The following is a 21,594-nucleotide window of genomic DNA, read 5'->3' as shown; positions in this document are numbered from 1 at the left end:
CCTTTTCCCACATCCATTGTTAATAGTAATGAGCTTAAATTGCAGAAAGGATGATTCAGGTTAGGTATTAAAAATAAAATCAAATCAAATCCCAATATTGAAGACAATGGTGTGCTAGAAAAAAATTACACAAGACACTAGTGTATTGTTTTGGACTAAGAAAAAAAAACACCCAATGGTCTCACAAAATAAACTGGGTTTATTGCATTTTAATGAAGTTACCCACTGAGGGTATATTTTTAGTAATATGTATATACTTGTATGACTGAAACAATACACTGTTACTTGAAATAAGCTTGAATGTGTAAATACAGCGTATTAACAGCACAAGAGTTTTCCTCTCTGTAGGAAACAAAGTCATAACTCATGATAAAAATACGCTTTCCTACAAATTAGATAAAACAGACATTTCATATTTAAATGCCGACTTATAAAATCTGAATGACTAGGAAGATCCTATTTTCCTTCTGATTTAGTAATCCTTTTACACATAACAATCTCTATTTTCTACTATATGTCAGAGTTCAACTAATGCTTCTAGGTCAAGTATGACAAACACATATGAGTTCATAGTCTCAACCTGCATGTAACAGGCTTGTTCATAACACTATTTAAACACCTATGGGGCCAGAGTCTGAACTGGTTCATCTGTGCGGTTTTGTGAAATGCAGAAGGCAAGAAATGGGCACAGATCGATCACAACGCAAAACCCGTGGCTACGCTACAATTCCAGAAGTGGAGGAATCAATTAAACTGTGTTCATGGGCAAACACTGGTATGAACACATGCAAGATTCATAATGATATAAAGTAAATTTAAAGTTGTTTTTAAATATAGATGTTACATTCCCACAGAAACATACAGGCAAAATTTATTCAATCCATAGTGCAGTAAGGGTCAATGACACCATCACCGCTTACATATCATGAATACTTGTTCCAAAACTGAAAGAAATAGTAACACTGAGCAGATACTTAATACCATAAAACAGATGTGGAAAATGAAAACAGCAGCTCTGGTTGTCAGACACACAGCAAGAAACTTCAAATGTATCAGAACTTCCAGACAACCTACTTTAAATCAGGTGCAGAACCAACAAAAATACAGAAACATTTTGTTAATGATGAATGATCCAAATGACTGGAGAACCTGAAATACAGTCTGAAAAGATGAGTCCAAGGGGCCTTACATGCCTCCTGTATCAGGCAACGGATTTTGAAAGTCATGGTCTACAGCATGTACATTAATTGCAAAGATTATTTGGAGATGCAGACCTCCTCGCTTTGACTGCTGAGGTTACTACTGTAGAGGCTACTACAATGAGAAAATGTTAAGTGATGTGAGCTTAGAGGAAGCAAGATCTAAATGACCTGCAAAACAGCCAAGAAAATTCCCCAAATACCTACTGCTCTGTTCATATTCTGCCTTGGAACTTTTATTGAGAGAAGTGCCGTCCAACTAGCTCCGCATCCCAGGTGCATTGCACACTTCTCAAAAGTGCAGGTGAAATGGTATCAGAAATATTTTTTGCATTTGGACAAAAGAAACTTGCACCATGAAATGCCCTCATCTGCTTTGGCAACAGAGAGGTAACTCTGAAGAACTTTCTTTATGTCTAATATATAAAGAAATTTTACATTTCAAAACACGTGCTTCAAGTTCTTCAAATTTCTCTGCAATATCTAACATGCTAAAATACTTCACACATGAAATACTGCATACTCCTCTCACAGAGTTTGCAACTCCTGACAAGCTGTGAGAAAAATCAGGAACTTCAATTCTCAACAACAGTCTAAAGGTTTAGAAAAAAACTCGAATTTGGCCTTGGTGTATCAGTATTCTTTCCATAAAGAAATAGCCACAATTTCTTTCCTAACAAGACAAGTTTACTGTAAGAGAGTACAATTAAGCACAGGCCAGTACTTTTATTCCAGTTATTTCAAATATTTCAAAAATTAGCTGTACTTTCTCTAGTTCCCATTAACGATGGTGTCATTTCATTGCAAGTGGGTGGATTTTTGTTTTTTTTTTAATAATGGCTAAGTTCTGCTTCAAGAATAAATACTGCCTGTGAATTCTGCTAGCAAGTTCTGCCACCCTACTACTCTGCTGAGCAAGGAGGTTAGAGCAACAGTAAAGGCAAACACCTTCAGAATTCCTTCAGTCCAACTATCATACTAAAATACTGCAATGCAATGAGAGCCTGGATGAAACCTGTATGGTAAATAATACAAGAAAGCGGCTTTAATCCATTGTACACAGCTTTATGGACGACCGAATCTTTAATAGATTAAAAATGGTCTACAATCAAATATAATACTCCATTTCTAAAGTGTCAAGATTTACTGAAATATTTACACCTAACAATAGGCATTAAAAAACTTGTAGTACCATGGCACGCATGTTGTAGCAGCACAAATATTGCAATATATATATATAATATACATATATATTTAACTTTAATGAGAGGTACTTTATGAGTCCTGCTAATTTTGGAATTCATAAAATTCATGAGGCCTTACCTGAAAAGGTAAGTAATTGAGAATACTTACATGCCTATGTATTACAGAAATATCTGGTATGTTTGACTATTTTTGCTGCCAAAACAAATATTAAAATATATAAACCATACTATTGTCTATAAGTAAGCAAATGTAAATACTACACTCCTTCCAGAAAGTACACAGTAACTAGCAAGATGACTACATATATTCAGCCGTCTGTTTAAATAAAAATACATATATATAAGTAGGTATTTTTTAATATTCCCAAATTTAAAGGACTTTGAGCTGACCGCTAATATCTATACTCCAAATAACTTTTCAAAACTCTGCTACCAGAGTTCCTCACAAGCAATCAGAATGCCTTTTCCTTCACATATTTTAATAAGTAAGCAAATACCTGCTTATATTTCTACAGTCTGTATATCCAGATAACTTCTAATAAAGAACAATAAACTCAGAAGCACAAAATGGAATTACTGAGGAACAAAGGATTCTTGCACGTGAAAGAACACAAGTGAGCACGGAATGTGTGGGTGCTGCATTTTGTTAGTGCAGTGTTCACGGCACGGATGATGAGCCAGGATGAAATTCCATTTATTTTTGTAAGTTCACAGAAGATATACATCTAGCTGGTAGGAAGGATGTAATAGAAAATAAATTCTGTGCTGGAGGCAAACTAAGATTCTGACTGACTGGATAATGACAAAAATCACACAGTGAATAAATGGAAGTTGACTTTTCATGGAATGGTTTTCTTTTCTTCCAAGAACACCTAGCCTGTAACAGGTGAAGGTCAGAATACTCAGCTAGAATACCAATTTATACTAGCAGTCATAATCCTTCACTGCAAATGCTTTTTAGCTCAAATTAAAAAAAAAAAATTAGTTTAAAATTTTAAAAAATGAGACTTGTGGAACGACATAAATATTATCTCAATGTAACAGACTGCAAGAAGTTGAGTGTGCAATTCCATCAGGTTGAGCAGATGAACAAAACAACATCCAGATTTCCCCTTAGAGAGAGCACTGTGCTTGTTAACACTGGCCAGACTTCTATGGTTGTGCTCAACCTGCTCTGTACACAATCCGACTAAAAAGTTTCAATACAAATCCAGACATCTGTTATATCATTACTTTTAAGTCAGTCTATCAAGCAGGAATGGTCTCACTATGAACTCATGTAATTTTTCCTGTATCAAGGTTCCACATATTCCCAAAAAGCATCACAAGAGTTGGATTATATTTGGGTAAATACAGAAAAAAGCAGCTACACCAACTTCTTTACAGTACAGTGAAATAACCTTGCACATCTATACTGCAAACAAATGACACAATTTTGCTGCAAATGTAGCCTCGCGTCACAGCACCAGCCTTCAAGTCTGCAAATACTTAGTCAACTTTACAGAGACCCTCAAACAGTCCACATAATGAGAATGAAATATTGTCACATAATGAGAATGAAATATTTTGTACCACTAGTGGGTATCATATCCCTCTGAAAAATCATCTGTCTGTCTGAACAAGGCTTAATTACCCAGTCTGAGATGTGAATTTTTATAGCCTTTGCACAGTTTAATAATTTTTATAAGAAGCTTTATTTCAGATCTTGATTTACAAACTTAAAACTTTTTTTTTTTCCTTCTCTTAATAACCCTATAAAAGTTCTTACTGTGAGGGTGGTCAAATGCTGGAACATGTTGCCCAGAGAGATCGTGGAGTCTCCATCGGTGGAGATACTCAAAACTCAGCTGGACACAGTCCTGCTCTAGCTCTAGCTAACCATGCTTGAGGACAGGGGTTGGACTACAGGATCTCAAGAGGGCCGTTCCAATGTGAACGATTCTATGATTCTGGGAAACTCCTTGCATTTAAGATCAAAGTTGAGAAGAAGATTTTAAAATTAGCCTGTATAAATTATTGCTGTGCTTTTGTCATCATGCAGAGGACCTCTGAAATGCATTCTGGTTTTTTTGTGTGTTTTTTTTTTTTTTTTGTTTTAAGATACGTTCTTGCTAATGTGTCCGGGCCACAGATGGTATATAATGAACTTTGGTTTATGCCACAGTGCCATTTCAAAATGTCTACACTTGGGAAAGAAATCCTATTTACTCATGATTTGACTCCAGCATTTTTCCCCACCACCATCATCTTTTCCCTTACCTGAGCAACATCTTCAAGTTTGTTCCATTTTAAAGAGAGCAGCAGTTTTGGCAATGATTGTGGAAAATTTTCACGACAGTCATATCGCAAAGTCCAAATAAGATCCATTTCATTTTCACAGAGTTGAGATAAAGGATCTCTTTCCATTATTTCTTTTAGCACAATATAAAACTTCTTACCACCTCGACCCTAGAAAACGAGAAATGTATAACGTTTTGATATATTCAGTAAGATTCTCAAATAATAGAAATCCTACACCAGGAAGAACATCAGATAAAAACTCACGAAACACAGGGAAATTACTACTATGCCTTTCTTTCAGATTCCTTAACCTGTAAGAACTGTAAATAAGAGATTCAAAATGCAGTGTACAGAAGTTTCTGAACAAGTAACTAAACTTTAAAGTTCAAGACACTAGATGGCGATATTTCTATTGCCTAACTCTAACATGGGGAACTTTCGTTTAGGATGCATACGCTTTCTTCTTTTGTTCTGCAAATGAGCAAATTTAAGAGATATACATATAAATTATTTTTTTAAAATTAAAAGCCAAAAAAATACTTGCGCAAATTTAAGAGATATACATACAAATTGTTGTTTTTTTTTTTTTTAAATTAAAAGCCAAAGAAATACTTTTCCAACAATAACCAAAGAGAAGTACATTTGCTAAGTATACAAACACATACTTTTTTTGTCTTCTAAGCCAGACTTGCCTTTGCCAGACATTTTGCTCCATTTTATATCTCTGAAACGTTAACATTAGTACTAATTCTGTAAATCAGTTTGTATGACTGAGTCTTCATTCTGGCTCAGTTAATACCTTCTGTCCCCAGCCATGCCCTTATGCAAACTGCAAGGGCAGAAATTAAAGCAATGATAGCATTCCATAAATTCATGGGAGCCAAACCCTGCTGCTTCTGGTAAGGAGGGAGTAGTTGAAGAGAATAAATTAGTTTCAATACATATTTTGAAAAACAATATGGCAAGCTTTAAATACTGAAGCGAACTTTGTCTTCACAAAGCTGAAAAAGTTTCTACATAATTTTAAGAGGTAGGCCAAAGGGTTTTACATTAATGGAAAATAAAAAAAAAAGAAAGGAAAGTTGAGAAGAAATGGTAGGCGAAAATCAATTAGGATTCATAGCAGAAACAAACAGTTCTCATCAAATAACATTCCGCACAGGTTTCCCACCTGACAAAAACAAATACATGCTGCACACAGAACTTAAGTTTAGCTCCTGCTAGAAATTATAAGTGCCTGAGCCTTGTATGGTGCTGAAATGCTTTAAATAAATATTTTCATGTAAAAATAGCACCTAAGTATAAATCCTTTAGGAGTGAGTGGATTTTAAAAAGGTAGTTGAATTGCAATGCGTTTTTAGTAAAACTAAGTACACACTCTGTTTCTGTATCAAAATAAGTAAACGGTCTTGACAATAAGGTCATTCTTGTATCTGAAAATGTTAATCTTTCAAACTGAAAGTCACAATGCTGTCAAGTTGGCATGCTGCTATTTAACATTTCCAATTATTTGTACACTAAGTTGTTTGCACTTTTCCTGAGCACTTTAGGCACTTGGGATTGTACCTAACACATTTTTCAATTAACTGCTTTACTCTTATATAAAATGCAGTTCTCATTACTGTTGATCTGACTGTGATTTCACCATCTTAAACTGCATTCTTCTGCATTTTTGTATATAGCACAAAGAAAACGCCTTCAGATTTCGGTGATCTTTTCAAAATTTGCCCTCAAGTTAGAACTATCCAGTTCCTCAAGAAGAGCATATAATCATCATACTTGAGAAACGTCACCTTATAGATCAATGACCATTTTTGAGAGACCTTATTTGGAAATATCTGACAATCAAGCAAATCATCATACTTGATAAAACTGAGCAATTTCCCAGCAATATTTTATATAGCCTAGGAATCAGATTTAATGTAAGTCTTAGTGGTGTTTCAAATCTATAGAGTCTGTAAAGTAATTGTGCTTTTTGACAAAAAACAGCAAAGTAGTCCCAAATATATTGGAAAAAGTGGATATATACCGCTTAAGGCAGTTCACCAAAGTGAATTACATAAGAAAACAGAGCCAGTAGAACTGTCATTATTTGAGCAGCTGACTTATTTATTTCTAGATTGATGTAGAAGATAAAAACATAAAAAACCAGAAAATTTTTAGAAGTCCTTAGCAGATGCTTACCGCCATTGCAGCATTGTCACTGCTTCTTGCAATCTCAGCTGCCTTTTCAAGTATCTGCAAAAAGTTTTAAAAACAAATCTGACTGCATTGAAAGAATAAATATTATAGAAATGAAGCAGATAAGGAAATTTTGCTTTCTCTTAGATAATTACAACACTATTATTTTTTATATACAGTGGTATAACATGGACTTTTATGCTGTGTCCCTTTTCTAATCTGCAGGACTATGGAGAGCAGGAAAAGGAGGGCTCATGATTAACTCCATTTTCTTCTTCTTCACCATTCCTGGGCTAAATAACCTCCCCTATAGTGTCTTGGTTTGTTTCTGTTTGCATTTCCTCCTTATTTTTCAGTACAGCAAACCAATTCCTCAACTCTAAATTATCCTTTGCTTTCTCATCTGTTTTTGAGGGCACTGCTTCCGTAAGTCATACCCATTACCCACAGATCTGCACTTTGAGCCCTCTATTTCAGTATGAACCCACAAGCTTGGTTGTTTCAGCAGACTCTCAGATTGCCCATATAATCTCAATCAGCATTTCCAGCTACTTTCTAAATCCCGGGTCTTCCCTTGTGTAACGTCATGAACAACCAGCATCCAACAAGAACTCATTTAATGAAAAAAGAACATTCCACCAACAAGCTCTCAGCACCAGTGAATATACAGGAATCCTCAGGAACAAGCCTGCTACTTTTCTTAAAAGCAAAGCAACATTTCCCCAGAAGCTCAGCCCTGAGTTACTCTTGCTCTTTTTTTTTTTTTTTTTGGCCCTTTGAACATTCTACTTAGTTTTTGAAGTTCATATAATTAATCACAATGGGTAGTTAAGTATAGATGTACATACAGTTCTTCAAACTATATTCTGCACACTACTGCAACCAACAGAAATGTGTTAGAATAGCAAGTGCCTCAGCTAATTACACCAGCTGCACTGGTCAGGTGGGTGTATCTACAGTTGTCAAATGCTGCTGCTTTGAAGAACAATTCATAAAATGAAATACCAATTAAGAAAGAAGTCTAAGGAACTACACCATCTCCTTTCCCTCAGAGGTCTGCCTCTCCCATCACCTAGGAATATAACAACACCCCCAGACACAGATTCAGCAAGATTTGTATTGTCTTTACTCAGGCAATATGACAAACAACAAAAGATTACCACAGCCAGAGCATAAACACCCAGCAGCCGAAGTCCTTAAAAAGGTATACTAACTTGTTTTATTTCTTTCTCTGCATGAAATGCTTATTAATATGATGTATTACATCTGCTACTTGGCTACAAAGCTTGTTTACATACTGTGCGAGAAAACACGCATAAACAAAACCACAGTGTCCTAATTTTATGTTTGATGCTTGCCTCCTTGTGCTTTTCAGAGTTACTCTGCAAATAAACTTTGAAAGTTTCTGCAAGTCCAGCTTTGTTCAACTGAACTACGAATCCCTCGGTGTGTCAGCAGCACTGGTCATTAACCAGCCCAATATATGGCTCCTGCATTAGACAACAGCTTTCTGATCAAGGCAGTTTTGCTCACTCAGCCCCAAACAGCTGTCCACTGCAAGTGGATTGATGCTGTGATCAAAAAAGATTCATCTATTTTTGCACATTACGTTTCTTAAAATCAAGATCTGGCACCCAATCCTCCATTTTCTTGGCAGAAACAAGCATCGACACTGGGAAAATTAGAAGCAGTCATACACCAAGCAAGTCTCATCTAGACAATTTTGAAAACCAGCTGTTATAATTCAAGCAGCTTCAAAGTTACTCCTGATTCAAGAGGACCTTCATCAAGAGAATCCTTCAGAAATTGGGTATCTTACTCTCTTTTCCTAGTGACAAATTTCAGTATACCCACAGAAATTGAATGAATTATCAAAGAGTTTAGAGCTCTGGTTTTCCCAGTAACACCCAGTAACACAGCAAACCAGTTTCTTAACTCTAGGGAATTGCAAATAGCAAAATTACTGGAAAAAAATAAGAACTACTAAAAACCCCCACTTTTTGTAGCATTTCCTCCAGGTTGAATGCTTTCAATGAATGTTTCATTACCAGCTCTGCAATCACTTTATAAAGATGCTCTGGAATTTTCCTCTATCTGATATGCAGGATTTCTCAGCTACCGTTTAAGAAGGGGGCAAAGCCACAAAAGAAAGCAAGCCACCAGCCAAACCAAAGTTACAAGGGATGGTGAAGACCATCAGACACTACCTTAATGTTTTGATACAAGAACAGGTACTCCGCCAACAAGGTTAAAAAACCCAAACAAACTACTCAAAATTAAAACCAAACAAGTTTCTATGTTGTCATTTGATTTCTTTTTGAGGAAACTTAAATCCCAAATCCACCTTCGATTAAGTTGATAAAGCTTGGTGGCTTCAGTCTTTTTGTTCACGCCCCTCAAAAAAGGGCAATTTTCTCTAAGTCATTAACTTTCTCAAAAACAAAATTCAGACTAATGTATGTATGAGTTAAACCTTGTTTTTTCAATGCATCATTAGCTGTTTTAACACTTATTTTATTACTTGTTTCCTGGTTTTAGCTTTATTTGCTGGTGTTTGAACAACTTGCTATCTACCGTTCACACTACAGACATTACCACCTGTATTCCAAACACACACTTCCTTTCTAGACATTCTTATCATATCCGTAGAAACCTGCCGGGCAACTTAAGTGGCTTTAGTCCAAGAGCAGACCTTGAAAAATCCTTTTTCATACAGTATTAAGACTCCATTTATCCTTAAAAGGATATTTTCCTCACAGAGGAAAGAAGTGTCCCACGAAGTAGGTAACATACATTTGTACAAAGCAATAAGAGATCCGTATAGACCACAGGCACGCACAGTTTGAAGGTTTCCAGAATGGCGGATGAGTTTAGCTTTTTGTAAGACTGCTGATATTGGGAACGGATTATGCTTCTCACCCTCAACAGACTATGTACAAGGTATTTTCAAAATCCTACGTCTTCAAAATACTATCCGAAAACCCTAAAGTCGGAGCACCAGCACTCTCACAAAGTGCAAGTTTAAAAAACTGCAGTATGTTAACCAAAAGGCAGGAAGTGGGGAATTCAGTGGAAAAGGCAGTGTTGAAAGGAAAGAAGAAATAGCTATTTACACCTAAACATTCATCACGTCTCTTGATGTCCTACCTTACCTTATCAAAGGGAGGGTAACTAATAGGCTGTTTTGAATATTCTTGAAATCTAATGTGCAAAGCTGTTGCATTTTCAGTGTAAGGGTTAGTCTGGACGGTTCCCATTGGATTCAACATTTCTTCAAGTTCATCTGAAACATCAGACAGAACAATTAATATTATAGGCCAGGCACGCATTAAAACTAAAAAATCTGAACAGCAAAGATGCAATAAGGAATTGCTTACTGTATACAGTGGACAGAAGCATGTTCTGCTGCACAGCGCTTTTACCGCAATGCGCTGCCTTTCCAGCATTAACTACCCATACCTCCTACATTCACACATACTGGATTAGCACCCTATGAGAAACGGATTTTCTCTTTTCAAAATAAACATAACAGTCAAGGGAAGCTGAGACATCCCTATACTGAACCAAAGCCCAGTAAGATCTGCGGCTTCTGTAAACCAGTACACACGTTGCTTGTGTATCGAATAGTATGAAAAAAAGCAGAGTTTTAAGCCGGATTACTTTCAGCACTACAGCCAAATTGATACAGGTTTCTCAGGATGGAATGAAGACTGACACGGAGATTTCAGACACTCTTACTAGTAAATTTTAACGTGAGGGAAAGAAGACTTAAAAAAATTTTAATTCACGTTTTCTGCTGACACAAATGTTGTCCCATACAATATGGCTTATCTATTTAGTTTAGGATGCACAGCACAGGGAAACTAATGAAACTTAAACTGCATCTCAGAAACAGGTAACACTAGATATAAACGCTCATCTATTTTTATGTGAATTTCCTTCCATAACAGCTAAAACTTTTAGAATACTATCTCTAATCAGACTCTTGTCCTTCCTCCTTCCTCATACACAATACTTTCAGGAAAGAGATTAAGATGTTATATATGTATCCACATAAAAAATACAAGTAGTAAAGATATTATGACAGGAGAATTGGACATGCACACAGTAAATATTCTACTACCATACTACTCTTCTTTAGTCTTACAAGTATTTAAAGTCCAAATCTTTAAAGTTAAACTTTACCAGGAAATGATGACCAGCTGTGCAGTACCAGTTCTCCGTTCTTCAACTGTCCTTTATAATCAAATACCATGGTATTTACCCAGGCTACAGGATAATGCTGTTGAAGGAAAGAATTTTTAGGTGGAAACTAAGATGCCAGTGAACGTTACTACGCAGCAAGCACTACAATGTAAGCAAAATTGAGAGGGTTGGGGTTTTTTAAAATTGTGGTATCTTTCAGGAAAGCAAACACATGCATAGTTTTCAGCACCTACTCCAGTACCACGGAGGACAGTAGGACCTAATTTTAAGGGTGTCACTCTGCCAGTGTAAAAATACAAATTTCCCCGAATGTGAGCCTAGATGCTCATTTTTTCCACCTTTCCCCAATCATCTGGACTTCAGAACAAAACTGAACTCTTAAAATGCAATTCTTTAAACAGCCATTTGCCAACTGGCTTACAACCAAAGTTTTCATGCCTTTTTCAGTGTCTGAGAAGTATGAAAAGTTTTTTTTCATACCAAGATGTTCAATTCTTAATGCATATGCTCTTTTTAATTATTTTTTTCTTCATTTTGCATTCTTGGAACACTAAAGTGAGGACAATGAAAGATTTCTGAATACTCATTTCAATATAATTCAGGTATGCTCAAGAAAAAACAACTAATTACCACTTTTCCTGCTTTCCTAATGGTTTGGTATTTGGAAGGATTCATTGCCTTGGTTGACTTTTTAGTTTTCATCTTATCCATCACAGCATAAACTGCAAAGCAGAGCCTTGCCATTCTTGGCAGATCGCAGACATTTATTTCAAACTCCAGTACTTCATTCCAAATGTGGTCGCTTCTCCCAGATATTTCTGTGCTTACAATAGTTTTACAAAGGAGTTCTGTACCATGGAAAAGACCAGCCCTAACATGAACCTGCAATAAAGAAATGAGATATATTAAGCTTGCCACAGAACCTACAGAACTCTGCATAGAATATTATACAGAACATACACATATGCATTTCATCAATATTTCTATCTTAAAAGCAATACTAATTTTGAGGTTTTGAAATGAATGAAAACAATTCTTGAATAGCAAAATAAAAAGAATTTGTTCTCATGTTCCTGGCCAAATCAAAATAAATTTGTTTAAATAATGTTGGCTACCAATTTTTTTTCAGTACTTCATTACTTATATTACCACATAAAACTAATAATAATAGTAACAACTCATTTGTATTAAGAAATACAATATATGGATATACAAATACTTCTAACTTAACATACCTAACATGGAAGGAAATTGTAGGAAACAAACAACTAAGCAGAATGAAAAAGGTAAGAATATTTTTCTGAATTCAAATTAAAATCTCCAGGTAGAACCAATCTGTGCTTCTAATGGAGGAAAAAAAATATTTGGAGTTTTTCAGCTTAAGGGAAAATTAATTTTTTACTTAAACCATTTATAAAAATTTACAGAGGGAACACTGCTGACTCTAACATCAGAAATCATATGTAATAATAACAATGTATATAGTTCCCAGGAGTTCTGTTTTGTCTTTAGCACCCAGAAACCAGCAAAACCAGCTGGCTTGAACGATAAAAATAAGGAACGGGAAAGGAGAAGGGCAAGAAAAAGAGCTGGAGTTATTGGCACTGAAATTAAACACATTGTAGGTCACTGCTAACATGTGGCTCATTTCTGTTTAGTAACATCTGTACACAGAAAACTGCATGTTTCCAAGCATCCATACTTTTGGACAGTTTCAACCAGAATGACAAGGAGGTCTTTATTTTTGTTGCCTGAGCAAACAACAAAGAGAAATATGTCAACTTCTTTCAGGTGACCTTCCAAAATATCAGTGATTTTAAAAAGACAGAGAGAAAAAAAAAAAAAAACACAAATGTAATCTGTTGGTCGGCACCAAAAAGAAGTTCTCAATGTTATGGTTAAGTGAGTAAGAAGTGAACTGATATTTCAGATTCCCTATGCTCCTCAAAGAACCTTCCTGACACTCCCTTTAATCCATCGTATTATTTCTGAGCACTGTAAGGAAAAGCAGAGATGTTTAAAATTTGGTACAGGTTTTGGATAAGAAAAATAATTCACCGTTGAATTCCCAACTGATATAGACAAGAGCTGTTCTTGGAGAGAGTCCATCCTTCCCTTGTTCAAAGAAACAACAGTGTCACCAACACCGAAGCAGTCCCAGTCTCGATATATCTTTTTTGGCTACACCAACTATTGTTCAGTACCAAGTTCTCCATTCATAAACTAGCTCAGATAAACTAGTCATTGGCAAACTGCAATACAGTTTAAATGAAGTCACGCTAGAGAGCAAATCTGTCTTCAGCCCAGAATAATCCCTGGGGAAGGCAGTAGTAACACCAACAGATGGGTCTCGAAATAACACCCATCCTGATCATTCTGGACTTCTCTGAAACAATTGCTACCACTGATCAAGAGAGTGCTGTCACAGCACAGGCACTGGCAGAGGTGTTGGGTCTTGGCGAACACACTCTTAGGGGTTACACTCCTTGATACAGGTGCCATAGGAACACCTGTTATTAAACTTACTCGTTGACTTAAAACATATACAATCCCAATTTCATTCCCAAGCTTACAATCAATCACTGAAAGAATAATTCCGTTTAGAAAACTGCATTTACTTGAGTCCCAGTGATACTCATAAAACCCACTATTACTTATTTTTGGCATGCACAGCTTCATCACTGTGAGTGTCCATGAAACAGATCACATGAAAGTAATCTTACTTCAGGAACTCTAACTGTATACAGACTACACGCATGTGTACATACCTATATGTAACAATATATGTATATACAGACACATACAATCAAAATTCTTGTTGATTACATATACAGGGTTTTTTTTTATTTCTCTGCAAGTAAAGATTGCAGCCTTATATTCTTCCAAAAGGAAATACTGTAGCTGATGTCAGAGAATTGATTAAAATCAGTTGGTTCATAACCTTCTTGAAACAATTCACCAGATGGTCCTTTATTAATGCATTTAGAGATTAATTGTATGTTCCACTGAATTCATAATGAAGTTCCTTCGCTGATTTAAAGATATCTTATGGAAATATGATTATGTCTAGTTTATTAACTGCTTGTGCTTTAACACTAGCAACAGTAAATATTCTAAAATCTGTCTTTTTTTTTAAACCAAGGGTTTAAATTCACATTTACATTATTTTGAATATTGTTCTTTGACTTATTATCATGTGATATTATAACTTCATATGCCGCCGCACCTCCCTGACTTTTCTTTTACTTTATTAATATAAAAAGCATAAGCAATCAAGTAAAATTTAATAGTAACAAAGCATTGTATTGTTGGAACACACTGCTATTTTGCTTGCCTTTTGGTTAGTTCCAATTCTATGATTTCCGATCCTGTTAATGTAAGGGATTGGATCCTAATTTTATTCTTTTCATTCTGACACTCCACTTTTACTAAGGAAACAGCATGTACCGATGGTGCAGCCAAAGAGCAAGACAATAAGAAAAGCAATTTAAAGTGTCATGTATTTGGAAAACTGGTTGTGAAACAGCTGAATGAAGTCACTCGTGCTCTAGGTAAAAATAGTCAATCCAGCTCACAGCCGTGGAGTGCTATCCATCTGACAAACGTTTTGTTTCCCACTACAAACACTGCATTTGTCAACCCTGTTGGTCGTTTCAGCAAAAATGGATGAATATTGGCTTGATCCAAAGCACAATGAAACTAAAAGAACAATGACAGTGAATTAAACAGCCTCAGAATCAGGACTAAAAAACAAATACATTCTCAATAGTGCCAATTCCATCATAGTGTAGACAGACAATGCAGGGAAACATGCACAAGTGTGCAAGGTTACTACGTGCATTCTTGGTCTTGGGTAACTACAGGACTTTACAGTTTTCAAGACTAAAAAGCATTCAAAAAATTAAATAATATTTAGATAGTGTCCACAAGCACCAATACCAAAGAATTTTCAATTTTTCCTGTTTCTCCTCAAGCTGATAACCAACATCTTTTCTTTTTCCTCTAAAAGCATACTGAAATTAAGCAAAATTCACTTTTTCTAAGTAGGGAAAAAAAAAAAAAAACAGACTTCATATATATATGTTGCTTCTGAAATCCACTTTCTCTTTTCCCTTCCCTTTGCTTTTAAAAACTTTCAGAGTCCATAGAATGTAAAGATATTACAACTAGCTAAATAATGGTTTAGACAAAGAAAAGGGAAACATCTGTTTTTGCAGCCATCCATTTCCACAGTCACAGTGTCTCAGGTACTAAAATTGTAACTCTGGCTCATTTAGCTATGCAGTAAAATGTAGTGATGCTAATATGCAAGCAGGTTGTAACAATAGTTTTGAAAGAAAAAAAAAAGTGCACCGAGTATCCTGAATAAAGCATCAGAACAGCAAACTTCAATGGCTAATTGAATTTCTTCCTAATCTACAAGACCACCTATTTAATTTTTGATTGTCAAACAAAATAAAGGAAATAAATGTTGTTCTACCTCACAGGCAAGTAGCTTGTAAGGTCTTAAAGTAGTTGTGCAATAAATTCCCACGTGTTAACAACTTGTGGTCTGTAAAACAGTCAGTAGCCCTGTCATGGACATTTTTACAGGAAGTGATACTACAGCTTTTTGTTCTGTTCAGCATGTTTAGAAAATAAAAGACAGATTGTATAGAAGCATGCAGTTCATGCTCAGACACACAGAGAATATATTCTGGACTACAAAAATACCTTACATTCCACTGAAAAATGTTTAATATTTAATCTACTTCTGTTTGTCAGATGTTTACGAAGTTTGGTTTGAATAAGCTTATTTCACACCAATATCAGTACTTTAAACATACCGTCTTAAAAAAAAAAAAAAATCAAGTACCCTATGAACATTTGTATCACACTGTCCACGATTATCGATAATGTTCGATAATGTCCAACCTCAGACAATAAAGCAATACTTTAAGCAATAAAGCAAGATTTTAACCAATACAAACAATATAACTGGTAATAACTAAAAATACTTTTTTGCTAAATTGAAATCTGTAAGATTTTGAGTTCACTAAACATTGAAAAATTATTAAAATGATGAAGAGAACATCTTCTCATACTAGGCATAGTTACTTACTTTGGCATTTTCTTCTGTATTTAGTTTATTACCCTTTAACAGAATAATCTTGAAAGGGGTGGAAATATCCCATACACTCTGAGAAGGGAAACAAAGATACAAGTTCATTCTTAACCAATATAACATACTGAGACCTATTTTATAAGCTGAGCATTTTAAGCAAAAATCATAAACACAAACTAAAAAAGATGCATTTTTAAAAATATAAATTTGTTACCATAACTACAAGACCATACAAGGTCCCCTAAAGGGAAAAAAAGTTAGAAAAAACACTCAGCTGAAAGGGGGGTGGGGTGGGGGTGAGAACATACATTCAGTGCTACTGGCTGACAATTCAGGACAACCCTTCAAATGTATTGTTCATCCTGAATACATACAGAGTGGGTAACAGAGCAAAGTCTGTCAGCATTTCTTAGAGTTACAGGCCATAACTTCAGCAGTAAATGAAGCATCATACTATATTATGGCAAAAGTTGCCATCATTGAATTGGCAACACCGTGCAAGATATTTGGGCTCACAGGAAAGATCACAGACCACTGCTGCCCAAGCTAGTGGAGCCTACACATTGCGTGGGAGCTGGAAAATCCAATTTCTCTGCAGTAACTTCTCCAGTTGCTGGTAACAGATTATTACCTGCTCTTATGGTTTGTGATTAAAAGTAGAATCAATAGCAATGGAAAGGAGACGGTGGGGGGAGAAGGAGGATGGATGAGACTAGGGAAGGTAAGAAGTTTCCCAAAAGCCCCAAGGTCTGCTATTTCTGATGTAAACCTTCTCACAAGCAACAGGAGGCTCGGAGTAGACCCAGGTGACCTACACTGGAAAACAGTAGTAGTAGCACAAATCCCAGGCATTGTGATTGCGGTCCTCAGGATGGTGAGACACTGGAACAGGTTGCCCAGAGAAGTTGTGGAGGCCCCATCCCTGGGGGTGTTCAAGGCCAGGCTGGATGGGGCTTTGAGCAACCTGGTCAAGTGGAAGGTGTTCCTGCCCATGGCAGGGGGGCTGGAACTAGACGATCTTTAATGTCTCTCCCAACCCAAACAATTCTAAGCTTCTACGATTTATAGTCCATAAGTCATTGTTCCTTTTGGGTATTAGATATGCTCCATATCAACTTACAGTTGTTGCTCTTGTTTTTTTTGGTGGCAGAGGAAGAGGAAGGTTGGATGATTTTCTGTTTATGGCAGCTTCTATGGCAATCATCTCCTGCTCACACATTTTCTTTATGGTGCAACACTCAACTAGAGTCAGCTGAGGAAGAGTCCTGTTCATCACACAGTTGCGAATATACTAAAAGCCGAAGGAAAACAGTTGTTATCAGCTAGCAGAATATTTCTACGGCAACTTTGAAATCAAAGAAATAAATTACATATTACGGAGACACAAAGGAAATGGTGCACATGTATTTTACAATCGGAGAGGGCTGCAGACACGAGGAGGAAGGGTATTACTGCTCAGCATGGCTGACTACCCATGGCACAGGAAGCAAGGTAAAACTTTGGCCAAGGCACCACAGAACTGTTATGGTAAGTTCCAAAGAGCTTTATGTACCTGAAACTGAATTAATGGGTGATCACCAAAAACATATTCTAGCCTTCCGCTAACTTGCAGCACATAGTCAGCAGGATCAACTTCTTCATCTTCTTTTCCGTGGATAGTCAAACGTTTTCGGATTGCCAGTTCATTCAGCTTGATGGGATTCATGTTAGGAGATACCTGAAAACTAAATACATCCTAACAAAACACAAACAGGAATATTGAATGTCAAACTTGTCATAGTCATTCGTACAAGGCTTAAATCACAGCATACACAATAAAATAGGTAGAAATACTTAGCTGTTAAAATGAGTCTATTTTAACACTTACAGTTAACATCTACATCTTCAGTGCAGAGCAATAGTCACCCTAAAAGCTGCAAAATGGTCAATTCCCAAACTTTTACAGTATCAGAAGTATTTTTAAAAACACAGAACTTTATCTAATTGATTCAGCAGTGATTTAAAGACTTCTAGATCAGGATATTGATCTAAAAGCTTGTATTTTAGAATGTGAACGAGGGAGACAATAAATCCTGCATGCATTTCAAGGTATTTAGCAGTACTGTATGTGTTAATTTTTCTTTTTTCTGGCCACTGGCAAGTTACCCTCTTTCTAGATACCACTGTACTCAGAATGAAAAGAAAGCTTCAAGTAATACAGCAGAAAAAAATGCTAATGTGATTTATGTACAGTAACACCATCTAATCTGGAGGAGCGCAGAAAAGAGGGGTATCAGCCAACACCCATAGCATTCCGAATACAACACGGAAAGAATCTGCATTTTCAAAGAAAATTTTAAATCAAATCTTCAGAGGCTACCTATATATTTCCAAAGTATCTCTAATTCTGATGCGTTCTAAAGAGGTAAAGGTAAGAAGTTACTTTCTTTTTTTTTTTTAAATTAAAAAGAAAAAAAAGGTTTAAATTCATTTAAAATTGCTAATGTAAAGGTCTTCTGTGAAATCTTTTCTCTCTCTCAATCTACCACAGCACGCTCTGCACACGCTTATTTGCAAAAGTTGATTCAGTGAGTTCTGGTTTTTTGTTTTGATTTTTTTTATTTACACACACTCCTGAAGATGTAAGCATTCTAAAAGCAGTTATTTACAGATGTGAAGTGTTGTCCAGCTTACATTCTTTTGACCCGCGCTTTATTTATACAGAAGTCTACAGGTAAGAAACCAAGCGGCCCTAATGGAAAAATCCAACTCTGTAAAGTCAGGCAAAATTAATTCTGTATTTTCTCAGTTTCTGCATGGTTTGCAACAGCTTCCCCCTTACAGAAAGAGGGGGAAAAACTGTGAAGCCAAACTGCGAAGGCTTTTTTCTTCTATCATAACTTGTAGTGGGTAGACAGGGAATGACATTTTTTCTTCCCGGGAAGCTGGTGCTCCATGGCAGCTGCCTTCCTTCCAAATTGTAGGTCTTTACATGTATGTCACAGAATCACAGAATGGTTAGAGTTGGAAGGGACCTTGAAGATCATCGAGTTCCAACCCCCCTGCCATGGGCAGGGACACCTCCCACTAGACCAGGTTGCTCAAAGCCCCATCCAGCCTGGCCTTGGAATGGGGATCAGTCTCTCTTTCTTGCTCCAGAGACAATTTTACAGCTCACCCACACATTCTACGTAAAAAGTATTTTAATATTCCTTTCTCTCGATCTTGCAGCTTTCAAACTGAAAGAACGCAACATTCCCCATACCTTTCAATTTAATTCTCCTGAGATGATTCTAGTACTCAGTGCAAGTAGTAAAGTCGGGAACAGAGCTGACTGCTCTGAAAAGCAGCTCAGATTTGAAGTGTTAATAGCTTTGAAGGTCAGAACTGGCAGCAGAAGCATTCGAAACATTTGAAATGTCAGCAGCCCAGGCTATTCCAGTGGCAGGCAAATACATTCTGCACCAGCATGAACTTTTGCACTGCTTTTGTATGGTTATCATATACATATATATACACAATATTTTAATCAAAAGCTGACAAACACACAGATAGTCTCACTCCTGGACAACTACAAGTCCTCTATTAAGCCAAAGAGGAGTGGAAAAAGGTTTTGTCATATAAACACCTATGCATCCAACATCAGCTAGTGCTACTGGTGACCCAGTGTAGCATTCACCTCTGCATTTAGTGTTTCCAGAGTCAGATACGATTTTACCATTTTGGATTTTTTAATTTTTAAGTTTAAAAAGATAGTATCAGAAATAATACAGTTTTGTAAATAAAATAAGCCAAATCATTAGAAAACCAGTATCTAACACCTGGGTCAAAATGGACACCAAATGTAGCCTGATATATTTAAACACTTGTGAGATTTTAAGGTTTCCAATGCTGCTCTCTCACTGTTATCTGAAAGCACACAGTGTAAAAACGAATAATGGGGATGCTGGACTGAAGGAGAAACATAGCAACTTCAACATCAAAAAACAGAAGCTAAATCATTTTAGGTGGAAACTAAAGGGGTTTTTATTTTAAAAATAAGCTATGGATTTGTTAACTGAAACAGAAAGGTAACTCTAAGTCTCAGCTAGTGTTTTATTTGTCTATATGGGTGTCTAGTGTAGGGAATACTAATTCCTCTTTTTTAAAAAATATATTGCTCAACCTAATTAGCAGATCAACCCCAAAGATGTTCAACAATGAAGCACACACAAAGCGAAGTGTGTTGAATATTGTGCCTCCCAATTCATCAGCATGCCCTGAGCCTAAAACTGAATGCTAGTGAAGCAACACAACAGGGAGCCCAAAAAAGTCCTTGAATTATGTTTTACATTTAAATAAACGTGAAATAATATAGAACATACAAGTTGTACATTTTGACTTTAGAAGTAGAACTGTAATTTGACTTTAGAAGTTCAGTTCACAACTGTAAGTTCACCTCCTCACATTCTTTCAAGAGTCAAGGATCCTGGTGAAAGAATTTGCATTTTAGAGAAAACACCATAATGTTAGCATTCAATTTGGTTTACATCCTTGATCAATCACATACTAATTCAGATCAGGATCAAGAACAGTACATGAAATGTGATAAACAACTATTCCTACCTGGCAGTTATCAAAATGAACAGCCACTACAAGATTTCCACTATAGAGCTTATCTTGGAAGCTCTCTGGGATAACAGGTTCCTGTTCCGGCGGGTAAGTGTGCTTTAACCAGTCCATCCAGGAAAGACCCACAAGCGACTGAATCTTTTCCTCACTGAGTCTCCGCATTTTAGCTCGGAAGTCATTCACTTCAGGATCTTGTAAGGCATCAAACTCATGGAGACCTGAAAAAATTCAAGCAAGCAAAATGATACATACCTGTACAAATACTGCCCATCTATTTACCACCCTACTCAAATCTTTATTGTCATAGAATCATAGAATACCAGGTTGGAGGGGACCTCAAGGATCATCTGGTTCAACCTTTCTCGGCAAAAGCAGGAATCACAGCTTCAGAGCAGCTGTACATTAACCATGTTTTATTTTCCTCTTTCCTTCACTGTTCTGTTAAACTGCCTTTACCTCAACCCGTGAGTTTTGCCTTTTTCTTCTGATTATCCCACCATCCTACCACTTGGCAGGGGAGTGAGCAAAAGACCGCATGGTTCTTTGTTGCCAGCTGGGGCTACACCACAAGAGTCCTTTCCAGTGCCTGATGTGGGGCGTGAAGGGTTAAGGTAACGACATATCCGAGTAGAGCATGTTAAAAGAAATCTGTTATACGCGTTTATTGTCTTAGTTAAACAGTCGCCTGTCACAATGTTGCTTTGTTTGTTCGCATGGCTGAGTTACGTAAATTCTTATATGCTCTATGTACTTACCACGATGCTGTTTATCACCTCTGGGAGAGGTATCAGGATTATCATTTTGCTGTCCTGGGTAATATCAACTTATG

At 36.4% G+C, this 21,594-nt stretch overlaps 1 protein-coding gene across 1 annotated transcript in view; it reads right to left on the bottom strand.

Annotated features, from left to right (window-relative positions):
- PIK3CB (phosphatidylinositol-4,5-bisphosphate 3-kinase catalytic subunit beta) overlaps positions 1 to 21,594 on the bottom strand; it is a 53,113-nt gene that overhangs the window by 22,078 nt on the left and 9,441 nt on the right. Inside the window, exons 3-11 of the mRNA XM_082487185.1 lie at positions 20,760 to 20,983; positions 17,728 to 17,910; positions 17,296 to 17,466; positions 16,173 to 16,250; positions 11,702 to 11,953; positions 11,051 to 11,147; positions 10,018 to 10,148; positions 6,869 to 6,922; positions 4,664 to 4,852 (exon numbers count right to left, since the gene is read on the bottom strand). Coding sequence (XP_082343311.1) covers positions 4,664 to 4,852; positions 6,869 to 6,922; positions 10,018 to 10,148; positions 11,051 to 11,147; positions 11,702 to 11,953; positions 16,173 to 16,250; positions 17,296 to 17,466; positions 17,728 to 17,910; positions 20,760 to 20,983 — 1,379 coding nt within the window. The remainder of the gene's footprint in view (positions 1 to 4,663; positions 4,853 to 6,868; positions 6,923 to 10,017; positions 10,149 to 11,050; positions 11,148 to 11,701; positions 11,954 to 16,172; positions 16,251 to 17,295; positions 17,467 to 17,727; positions 17,911 to 20,759; positions 20,984 to 21,594) is intronic.

Source organism: Vanellus vanellus, assembly GCF_965231255.1.
Source record: "Vanellus vanellus genome assembly, chromosome: 8".
Lineage (NCBI taxonomy): Eukaryota > Metazoa > Chordata > Aves > Charadriiformes > Charadriidae > Vanellus > Vanellus vanellus.
Note: the sequence above shows the minus strand (reverse complement) of the source record. Positions and strands in the feature narration are given on the sequence as shown.